The sequence below is a fragment of the Erpetoichthys calabaricus genome, chromosome 6 (genome assembly GCF_900747795.2).
Source record: "Erpetoichthys calabaricus chromosome 6, fErpCal1.3, whole genome shotgun sequence".
Classification (NCBI taxonomy): Eukaryota; Metazoa; Chordata; class Cladistia; order Polypteriformes; family Polypteridae; genus Erpetoichthys; species Erpetoichthys calabaricus.
In genome coordinates this window covers 74,921,083-74,933,553 of record NC_041399.2, presented here as the reverse complement: position 1 = coordinate 74,933,553, position 12,471 = coordinate 74,921,083, and the positions used below count along the sequence as shown (strand labels likewise).

At 40.4% G+C, this 12,471-nt stretch overlaps 1 protein-coding gene across 1 annotated transcript in view; it reads left to right on the top strand.

Annotated features, from left to right (window-relative positions):
- Positions 1 to 12,471, top strand: part of rab12 (RAB12, member RAS oncogene family) — a 56,641-nt gene that overhangs the window by 18,607 nt on the left and 25,563 nt on the right. The window contains exon 2 of the mRNA XM_028803715.2: positions 4,210 to 4,270. Coding sequence (XP_028659548.1) covers positions 4,210 to 4,270 — 61 coding nt within the window. The remainder of the gene's footprint in view (positions 1 to 4,209; positions 4,271 to 12,471) is intronic.

Below are 12,471 nucleotides of genomic sequence, written 5' to 3'. Positions count from 1 at the left end.
CATGTGCCTTTTACTAAGGAGTGGCTTCTGTCTGGCCACTCTACCATACAGGCCTGATTGGTGGATTGCTGCAGAGATGGTTGTCCTTCTGGAAGGTTCTCCTCTCTCCACAGAGGACCTCTGGAGCTCTGACAGAGTGACCATCGGGTTCTTGTTCACCTCCCTGACTAAGGCCCTTCTCCCCCGATCACTTAGTTTAGATGGCCGGCCAGCTCTAGGAAGAGTCCTGGTAGTTTCGAACTTCTTCCACTTACGGATGATAGAGGCCACTGTGCTCATTGGGACCTTCAAAGCATTTTTCTGTAACCCTCCCCAGATATGTGCCACAAGACAATCCTGTCTCGGAGGTCTACAGACAATTCCTTTGACTTCATGCTTGGTTTGTGCTCTGACATGAACTGTCAACTGTGGGACCTTATATAGACAGGTGTGTGCCTTTCCAAATCATGTCCAGTCAACAGAATTTACCACAGGTGGACTCCAATTAAGCTGCAGAAACATCTCAAAGATGATCAGGGGAAACAGGATGCACCTGAGCTCAATTTTGAGCTTTATGGCAAAGGCTGTGAATACTTATGTACATGTGCTTTCTCAATTTTTTTATTTTTAATAAATTTGCAAAAACCTCAAGTAAACTTTTCTCACATTTTCATTATGGGGTGTTGTGTGTAGAATTATGAGGAAAAAATGAATTTAATCCATTTTGGAATAAGGCTGTAACATAACAAAATGTGGAAAAAGTGATGCGCTGTGAATACTTTCCAGATGCACTGTAAGTTCCAGCAGCTGCACATATCTGGCAATCAGCACTGACATTAAACATTAGGTATTGTATCATTAGAGTAGTTTTTTCCTTGTACATTATATGCTTACCAACACACTGTTTGGCCCATTTAGATATTTTGAAAAGTAGAACTGCAGCAGGTGCTGGCAATGAACAATTTCCTTGTTCTATTTGTCAAGTTTACTTCAGTGTAGGTAAATTAACAATTAACAGCTAAATGTGAGTGAACAGAGTAGAAACCTGGTAGTATCTCCCATTTAGCCAGTGCTGCATTGTCTCCCCAGTGACCCTGAACAGAGTAAGCAGATAAAAAAAATGGTATACTGTACGGACATCTATAGCAATTTCAGTTATATTTAGTGCAATGCGAGAGCTCCAGCCATTTACTGGGACTATGTATGAAGTATTATTTAGCCAATGATTCATCTTGCAATCATTTTTAATCCCCCTTATGTTTATAAGACATAGCAAGCTAAAACAGTGGCAATACACGCACACACACACACGTGTATATATATACAGTACTGTGCAAAGGTTTTAGGCAGGTGTGAAAAAAATGCTGTAAACAAAGAATGCTTTCAGAAATATAAATGATTGTTAATTGTTATCAATTTACAAAATGCAAAGTGAGCGAACAAAAGAAAAATCTAAATCAAATCAATATTTGGTGTTACTACCTTTTGCCTTCAAACCAGCATCAGTTCTTACAGGTACACTTGCACAAGGTCAGGGATTTTGTAGGATTATAGCCAGGTGTATGATCAACCAATTGTACCAAACAGGTGCTAATGATCATCAATGTCACACGTAGGTTGAAACACAGTCATTAACTGAAACAGAAACAGCTGTGTAGGAGGCTTAAAACTGGGTGAGGAACAGCCAAACTCTGCTACCAAGGTGAGGTTGTGGAAGACAGTTTCATGTCATGGCAAGATTGAGCACAGCAACAAGACACAAGGTAGTTATACTGCATCAGCAAGGTCTCTCCCAGACAAAGATTTCAAAGCAGACTGGGGTTTCAAGATGTGCTGTTCAAGCTCTTTTGAAGAAGCACAAAGAAACGGGCAACATTGAGGATCGTAGACACAGTGGTCGACCAAGGAAACTTAGTGCAGCAGATAAAAGACACATCAAGCTTATTACCCTTTGAAATTGGAAGATGTCCAGCAGTGCCATCAGCTCAGAACTGGCAGAAACCAGTGGGACCCAGGTATACCCATCTACTGTCTGGAGAAGTCTGGCCAGAAGTGGTCGTCATGGAAGAGTTGCAGCCAAAAAGCCATACCTCCGACGTGGAAACAAGGCCAAGCGACTCAAGTATGCACGAAAACATAGGAACTGGGGTGCAGAAAAATGGCAGCAGGTGCTCTGGACTGATGAGTCAAAATTTGAAATATTTGGCTGTAGCAGAAGGCAGTTTGTTTGTCGAAGGGCTGGAGAGCGGTACAATAATGAGTGTCTGCAGGCAACAGTGAAGCATGATGGAGGTTCCTTGAATGTTAGGGGCTGCATTTCTGCAAATGGAGTTGGAGATTTGGTCAGGATTAATGGTTCTCAATGCTGAGAAATACAGGCAGATACTTATCCATCATGCAATACCATCAGGGAGGCGTATGATTGGCCCCAAATGTATTCTGCAGTAGAACAACGACCCCAAACATACAGCCAAAGTCATTAAGAACTATCTTCAGCGTAAAGAAGAACAAGAAGTCCTGGAAGTGATGGTATGGCCCCCACAGAGCCCTGATCTCAACATTGAGTGTGTCTGGGATTACATGAAGAGACAGAAGGATGTGAGGAAGCCTACATCCACAGAAGATCTGTGGTTAATTCTCCAAGATGTTTGGAACAACCTACCAGCCGAGTTCCTTCAAAAACTGTGTGCAAGTGTACCTAGAAGAATTGATGCTGTTTTGAAGTCAAAGGGTGATCACACCAAATATTGATTTGATTTAGATTTCTTTTTTGTTCATTCACTGCATTTTGTTGATTGATGAAAATAAATGATTAACACTTCCATTTTTGAAAGCATTCTTTGTTTACAGCATTTTTTCACACCTGCCTAATACTTTTGCACAGTACTGATAGATATATATATATATATATATATATATATATATATATATATATATATAATAGAGAGAGAAATAAATAAATATTCCAGTCTCTGTCATGTGGGACAGCTTTAATTTATATATAAACCATTCTTAGTTGCTGAATCACAGTCTGAATATTTACTTGGTTACCTACCATGTAACGCTTGTGGTTGGTCAGCCAGTTGGCAAATATCAGCCATGTCCTCTCGGTTGCGAGAAGCAGCTCATATATATGTGATACCATATCTGCCAAATAATACAAAGAGTACATGACACATTTTGCCCTTATTGAGGCTCGTCAGGTGTATCCGCTTTTGCACTGAACGAATCTCGTACGTCTTTGTATTATTTGGCAGATACTGAATGTATTGTATGTGTGTATAGAAATCTGCCTCCTGCTTAATGGGGTAGCATTTCAGTGCAGCATGAATGCATTTTCATATTTTTGTAATGATGCTATAAGTAGCATTAACAAAAACCAAAAACAAAGTAACCACAGAGACATAGGCCCTGAGGATAATGTAAGGGTGACATGGTAGATACATACTGCCATTATGTATTTTTGAGATGCTACATTGTTGGACTGAAAAGGTAATGAGTACCATGGCAGTATTTTTTTGTAATTAATAGAGAACACAGTAGTGTTACAGTGAATGTGCAATACGAGACATTATTAAACAGTGACATGACTTTGATCTTTGTGGGATGTCTCATGGGATTATTAATCCCACCAAAAGCCTAGTTAGCATACAAGCAGTTCTCCAAGGGTAAAATATGTGAAGTAATCTGAACACTTGGGAATAGCTTGTCTAAAACATTTGCATTGATTGAAATTAAGTAAATGATTTTTTTTTCTGCTCTTAGAAGTAAATAAACTGCTTAATAGTGATGAGCAGCAAGTATAACATATAATTAACCCTAAGTGCTAAAAAGGTAAAGTTTCTCCAATTATTATGTTTTTTTTTTCAACACAAAACAAAGCAAATGCCAAGTGAGGATTATGATAGTATTTTATTTGTAGTTCTTGTAAATTATAATTAGATTATTGTAATGAAGGTGCTGCTTAACCTGCAGTTTAGCAGTTATGACTTCTTTAATCATTTTTAATGTTCAGAAGTTTTTTTTGCCTGTTATAACTGTGATTGTCATTAATTATGATTAGCTGATCTGCTTTGCTGATTTCTCGGGTGAAGGTGTTTTTGTTTTATTTCTGATTTTTTTTTTTAATTGATGACTTTTAATTTCTGCTAGTTCTTACAGATTTTCATTTCCCCTTTTATTACTTCTTATTCCTCTGCTGTTTTTGTTTTCTTCATGTTTCATTTTTAGGAGTTGATTTTAAAATCAAAACAGTAGAGCTAAGAGGAAAGAAAATCAGATTACAAATTTGGTAAGTAGGACATAGTTGCTTAGCAATCTGATTAATCAAATGTATGATTTCATGGTATACATGCTATGTAACTAAAAACTTGGCTGGTTTTGCTGTAAAGCTAACTACTAACAGTTGCATGATTACTGTAAAGGGAGAAAACATATTAACTTACTTAAGATCTTCCAGATAAAAGTTCTTTTATTAATCCTCTAACTTGTATGTTTATTCATTCAACAACCATCTACCATTCATCTTAATGTCATCAATTATAATTAGCAATTGGAATTAAATACAGTAATTAAAATGTAATGAAATACTCTCAACACTATTAAAAGTTATGTAATCTTTAAACAACTTAGTTTTATATGCAAATATTGAACAGCCTGAAGGACAGTGGTGCCCAAACTCATGTAAGAAATAATCATAAAAATAAAATTAACAGCCTCATATAAACACTGGCTAAATAGTGTATGTGATGGTTACCTTTTCAAACCTGTATATATGTAATGCAACATTGACAGATTTCCTCACTCACTCATTGACAAAAAAGAGTATTTACCTGTTTAGTTAAAAAGCTGAAATTTGGTAGAATTGTGCATCTAGGTGAGTAGGTATCGACTAAGAAAGAACATTTCAATATATCAATATTTAGGGCTAAACCTTCTTCCATAGTAGAAGAACTAAATATCCCAAAATCTAACAGGTGGCTTGGCAGATTTTATTGAAATTTGGAAGCAGTATAGAAAAAAGAAAATTACACAATAAATGTTTTTTTGTTTTCTGTCTATATTTGTCAATAATGTTGTAGCAAGTGGGCAATTCTAATGCACAGTGCTGAGAAGTACTTTATGGGGCACATTTATGAGGCTTGCCATGTATGCAAATGAAGACTGCTGGCAGAACAGTTACACTAGCAATAAGATGAAAGGAGTGGAAAAATTGAAATGCTCTGCATTGGGGAAAAAAAGAGAGGGGATTAAGGGTTTGAGGGCTGTCCGATTTCATGTAATAACAACATTATGGTCCAATCTCAAGCTCCCCCATGCCTCGATATTGTATACTAAAATAAAAATACACAAAAATATCATCAAATATTGGCCTGACACTAAACACTAAAAGTGTGAAATCCTAACAAACTGTTTTGATGCAAATACTATTAACAACAGGAATGAAACTAGAATTTTTGAAACAGTTTCAATATCTTGTAATAATGGAAACAGTTCTTGTGATATAAAATACCGTCTGCAGCAGGCACATAACGCTTTTAGAATGTGTAAGAAATTTTGGAGATAAAAGGATACCTCAATAAAAACCAAAGTTAGAATTTACCATTTTACTATTGGATCAATACTATTGTATGGCTGTGAAACTTGGCCACTAAAGGCTAGTGATCAAAACCTACTCAACGTCTTTGACTGTAGCTGTCTTAGAATAATTTCTAGCACACCATGTAGCCATATTTCAAATGAAAATCTTATTAAACTATGTGCCATAATCCAGACTTTATCAGAACCTCAACCTTAAAACATTGGAAATATGTGGGGCATGTGTTGAGAAATGGCACCATCTAGAATTCCTGATGCCTGTCTCTTCTTGGAGCCTGAATCTGGATGGAAAAGACCTACATGGGGAGTTCACCTAACAATGAAGCAGGTCCCCTTTGGCTTCTGCTGAAAGAACTACAGTATAACAAGAAATGACCGGGACCGAGTGTAGTGGCGTGAGCTGTCCTGTAGTGCCATCCAATCATCAAAGGATGGTCGAACTTGATGAAAGTACAATTACTAAAATAAACATGCTCCGATCTCCAAAGGAGGCCACTAGACAACACGTCTTGTAAAATTTAAAGCTCATTGTGAGGTGCAACAAGTGGTTGACAATATGGAGTCCTTCTGTATGGTTTTTAACTTTAACCACTGGATGGGATGATATGTGGCGTGAGCTATGAAGTGGGGAGGAAGGTTCAACAAAGCTCAAGTAAGATATGCTTAGCAATAAAGTTCAAGTCGGGTTGCAGAAAACCTTTTCTTGAAGTACACATATCCCCAACCTTCACTGCACCATCTAAATATGCAGCCTGTAAATGACATTGCCATTTGTAATAAGTTAAAAGTACAACATGATTTAGTGTTACAAGTTTTTTCTGGCTATGGATAGGGCAAAAAAAAAATAGAAGCTTGAACATGCAACTGAAGAAAAACGCAAAAAGTAATGCTTGGGAGAATGACATAAATTAAATTGTTTTAAACATAATAAATACAGTAAATATAAAAATTCCCAAATTTTTCATTAACCTTTAATGATTTCTTGTTTCAATTCAAAAGAGAGTTTTCTCTAACATTATGTTTTGCAGTGACCATCAGCAAAAGTTGTGTGTGTCATGTTCATGAGTAAGAAGCCCCAGTAAACAAATAATACAGTATTAGGCCCTGGTAAAAATCAATAAATATTGTATACAAAACCGTACTGACTTAGTTACATAGTACTTCTGATGCATCTGATTAGCCAAAGACACTGTAACTGAGGCCCATATTTTAACACAGCTAGTACATTATACAGTATGTGTCTTTGCTGGTCTATTTAAATAGTTGAAAACTGGTGTGAAGATGAACTGTTAACATTTTACTGTTATTGGGTCTCTTGAATAGCCACAATGCCCATGGAGCACTGAAGTGAAATGTCTTATTTTTTTCAGCATACTCTGATAATATAAAATAATAAATAATACAATTTCCCTCTCATGTAGTGAGATAATGTAATGTAAAGTAGGGAAAAATAGAAAAACTTTTTTGGATTCTGGTGAACTGATATTTTTCAAGCAAAAACTATTAAACCTATGACCCATTGATACTTTCTTCCAAAACTCCAGACTCATTCATTTTAGTTACTGTAAATGTTTTTTTTTGTTTGAATTTTGTATTGTAGCTTTATTAATTATATTATCAAACTCTTCTACAAACAGTAGGCATTTGTTCATTGTCATAATGAAATTTGTTTCACAGTTTTACATTGTTTATTACAGAGCTTGAATCTTTGTGAATATCATAAGATTTTGTACAGAAAACATGTACAGTTTAACTTAATAAAGTAGGAAAGTTCTACAGAACCTCCATCCATCCATCCATTGTCTCCCGCTTATCCGAGGTCGGGTCGCGGGGGCAGCAGCTTGAGCAGAGATGCCCAGACTTCCCTCTCCCCGGCCACTTCTTCTAGCTCTTCCGGGAGAATCCCGAGGCGTTCCCAGGCCAGCCGGGAGACATAGTCCCTCCAACGTGTCCTGGGTCTTCCCCGGGGCCTCCTCCCAGTTAGACGTGCCCGGAACACCTCACCAGGGAGGCGTCCAGGAGGCATCCTGATCAGATGCCCGAGCCACCTCATCTGACTCCTCTCGATGCGGAGGAGCAGCGGCTCTACTCTGAGCCCCTCCCGGATGACTGAGCTTCTCACCCTATCTTTAAGGGAAAGCCCAGACACCCTGTGGAGGAAACTCATTTCAGCCGCTTGTATTCGCGATCTCGTTCTTTCGGTCACTACCCATAGCTCATGACCATAGGTGAGGGTAGGAACATAGATCGACTGCTAAATTGAGAGCTTCGCCTTGCGGCTCAGCTCCTTTTTCACCACGACAGACCGATGCAACGCCCGCATTACTGCGGATGCCGCACCGATCCGCCTGTCGATCTCACGCTCCATTCTTCCCTCACTCGTGAACAAGACCCTGAGATACTTGAACTCCTCCACTTGGGGCAGGATCTCGCCACCAACCATGAGAGGGCACTCCACCCTTTTCCGGCTGAGGACCATGGTCTCGGATTTGGAGGTGCTGATTCTCATCCCAGCCGCTTCACACTCGGCTGCGAACCGATCCAGAGAGAGCTGAAGATCACGGCCTGATGAAGCAAACAGGACAACATCATCTGCAAAAAGCAGTGACCCAATCCTGAGCCCACCAAACCGGACCCCCTCAACGCCCTGGCTGCGCCTAGACATTCTGTCCATAAAAGTTATGAACAGAATCAGTGACAAGTTGCAGCCCTGGCGGAGTCCAACTCTCACTGGAAACGGGTTCGACTTACTGCCGGCAATGTGGACCAGGCTCTGGCAACGATCGTACAGGGACCGAACAGCCCTTATCAAGGGGGCCGGTACCCCATACTCTCGGAGTACCCCCCACAGGATTCCCCGAGGGACACGGTCGAATGCCTTTTCCAAGTCCACAAAACACATGTAGACTGGTTGGGCGAACTCCCATGTACCCTCCAGGACTCTGCTAAGGGTGTAGAGCTGGTCCACTGTTCCGCGACCAGGACGAAAACCACACTGTTCCTCCTGAATCCGAGGTTCGACTATCTGACGGATCCTCCTCTCCAGGACCCCCGAATAGACTTTTCCAGGGAGGCTGAGGAGTGTGATCCCTCTGTAGTTGGAACACACCCTCCGGTCCCCCTTCTTAAAGAGGGGGACCACCACCCTGGTCTGCCAATACAGTGGCACTGCCCCTGATGTCCATGCAATATTGCAGAGGCGTGTCAACCAAGACAGTCCTACAACATCCAGAACCTTGAGGAACTCCAGGTGTATCTCCTCTACCCCTGGGGCCCTGCCTCCAAGGAGTTTTTTGACCACCTCGGTGACCTCAGTCCCAGAGATGGGGGAGCCCACCTCCGAGTCCCCAGGCTCTGCTTCCTTTTTGGAAGGCATGTTAGTGGGATTGAGGAGGTCTTCGAAATATTCCCCCCACCGACCCACAACGTCCCGAGTCGAGGTCAGCAATGCACCATCCCCACCATATACAGTGTTGACACTGCACTGCTTCCCTCTCCTCGAAGCCATCCAAGAGTCACTCTCCATGGCCTCCCCAAACTCCTCCCACGCCCGAGTTTTTGCCTCAGCAACCACCAAAGCCGCATTCTGCTTGGCCTGCCGGTACCTATTAGCTTGGGTTCAGATCGGGGGGCCATTCCTCCTAATCACGCCCTTCCAGGTCTCACTGTCATTGCCCACATGAGCATTGAAGTCTCCCAGTAGTACAAAGGAGTCCCCAGAAGGTATGCCCTCTAGCACCTCCACCAGGGACTCCAAAAAGGGTGCGTACTCAGAACTGCTGTTCGGCGCATACGCACAAACAACAGTTAGGACCCGTCCCCCCCACCCGAAGGCGGAGGGAGGCTACCCTCTCATCCACTGGGGTAAACCCCAATGAACAGGCTCCAAGTCGGGGGGCAAAGAGTATGCCCACACCTGCTCGGTGCCTCTCAGAGTGGGGCAACTCCAGGGTGGTAGAGAGTCCAGCCCCTCTCAAGGAGATTGGTTCCAGAGTCCAACTGTGCATCGAGGTGAGCCCAACTATATCTAGCCGAGACCTCACGCACTAGCTCAGGCTCCTTCCCCTGTAGCTGAGGATCGGACTGCCAAAGGTCCCCACCTTCGGCAACCACCAAACTCACAGTGCACCCGACCTCCTTGGCTCCTCCCATAGGTGATGAACCCATGGGAAGGGGGACCCATGTTGCCTCTTCAAGCTGTGCCTGGCCGAGCCCCATGGGTGCAGGCCCGGCCACCAGGCGCTCGCCATCAAGCCCCACCTCCAGGCCTGGCTCCAGAGGGGGGGCCCCAGTGACCCGCGTCCAGGCAAGGGAAAACGCTCTCCAAATTTTTTCTTCTTCGTAGGAGGTTTTGTTGAACCGCTCTTTGTCTCATCCCTCACCTAGGACCAGTTTGCCTTGGGTGGCCCTACCAGGAGCGTAAAGCCCCAGACAGCAGAGCTCCTAGGATCATTGGGACACACAAACCCCTCCACCACAATAAGGTGGCAGTTCGAGGAGGGGGAGTTTGCATTATTTGTTAGGATATTAAATATTTTTGTCGCTGGTAGTAATATCTGCAAGTCCAGAATAGGAAGAGGCAAGAACCGTGTTTTAGACTCTGATGTGCCTATAAAGTTGTTATTTGTAGCAGTGTTAAATCAACTTGGAGCATTTTTTACTAATTTAAATGTACATTATATAATGCACTATTAAAAAGGTACGCAGAGTTGCCTGCTATATTTTTTCATGACCAGCATACAATATAGGGTATCTGTTCAGTGTCATGAATGAAGTTTAAATAAAAATAGCCCTATAATAAATACATTTTCAAGTGTGTCCTGTAATGCACAAAAGTTTCCTTTTATTAAATTTGAATAAATACATATATTGCACAATTAGTGGTTATGGGGTAGGGTAGTGTTACTAAAAATTTCTCTCACAGAGAAATATATTTGCTTGCAGAAAGCTAGTTCTTAGAGGACAATATGAGTGTAAAAGACATATGCTAGCTAGAGATAACATGTTTTTGATGACACAGCATGGAATTAGTTGGAAATGAGAAGGCATTGTCTGGAATCACTTTTAAGTATTAGACAGTGACAGGTTCAGCCGTAGGTGGGTTTGTGGATGCCATTTAAAGGTAAGGAACTCTAGAAATGTAAAATTACATTTAAACTGCTTTCACAAAGATATTATCAAGTTGAGGACTGTGTCATGCTAAATAAAAACAGAAACCTACCTAAGAAGATAAAACATCAGGCTACATTGGTAAATAAATGTTTATTTCATGACATCTATTCATTTCAGTCAATCAGACTCAAAAAGAGATTGTTGGAGGTATAGGTATGTATTACATCAGAAAAGTCTAGGTGGTTGTTTTAATTACTTACCCTCATAGAGTTGGAAGTACTTGACCCAAAGTTTAAAAGTTTCCGTAATTGCCTGCTTCTTGAACAGAAGACAGTATTACAACATGTGTGAGGGTAATTTCATAAAACATTTAAAATGTAACTCTGCAGAGAGCAGGAGTGAAAAAAGACTCCTTGTCTACATTATGGACATATCTGCATGTTTCTACAATTCCTGTTTGATGGAAACATAGCATGCATTTATTAATCTTCAATGAATGGCTCCTTAAGTTTAAAAAAAATAAAATAAAACTAAACTGAAATGATTTTGTCAAAATTAAAACTAATTGAGGTAGATCACTGATATTAAAAATGTAAATGGTTAGAACCTCATAAGAGTACGCTGAAAACAAATTGGCAGATGAAGGCAGTGTGGTGTAGTGGTTAAGACTTTGGACTTCAGACATTGAGGCTGTGGGTTCAAATCCCACTACCGACAGAGTGTAAGCCCAAGTAAGTCACTTGACCTGCCAGTGCTCCAATTGGAAAACCAAGTCTTGGTCTACAGAATTAAGTAATAGCAAACATCTAATCATATTTTTTGAATATCGTATTGCTTATCCCGTTTTAAAGTACAAGAACAGTTTTTATCAGTTGTAGTTGTTTTCTTCTCGTGATGTGGATGTACATTATTTAGTGCACCCATAATTTATTTCTTATAAAGAATAAACCCAGCTTTGATATATTTTTATTGAAGTTTCTCCTTCAGCCTCTAAGTGGCTTTCACATTGTTTCACTGACAACATTTTGATGTACTGTAGTTCAATCAGTTGTAGACATTAAAGACATGGGCAAAGCCTAACTGCAACAGTACACATTCAGGGCACTGTATTTTGAGCAAGTAACACCCAGATGTCCCAATTCATATTTCTGGTTTTTGGAATACTTGGATAATATCCAGTCTTCATATCAAATCCACAGTGTGTGCGCATACAGGAAACAATATCCCTTTTGGTTCACCATTCCAGTACTTTTGGATAATATTATTTCCTTGATATTAGAGAACATTATATCTCTGAAAGTTAATTATTGTTTATTATTGTTCAAGAGTATCCTAGGTTATTTTGCATGCAAAGCTATGATTTTATTGCCTTTGCTCTGCATTTACTTAAATGTGTATTATCAACAAAACATTCTCAAATACACTTAATTCAATTCAATACACTTGGGCATAAGGCAGAAGAATACCCTGCACAGGGTACCAGTCCAAGACAGGGCTCACTCACACTCGTGAAGAATCATTTTCAAATTGCCAATTAGCCCAGCCTGCATGTTTTTGAAAATGTGAAAGGTATTTCTGGAATACCCAGAAGAAAACCTACAATACGAACAACATGGATGTTCAAAATGAACAATAAACAAGTCTATATTATGTTTTTACAGTTTGTATATTGCGCATGTCGTGTGCAGTTATAATCACTTACAGGCTATGTTTCTATGCACATATTGTGCAACATATGTAACAGGCAAATATTTGATTTTGCATTATTCAGTGATGGAATTA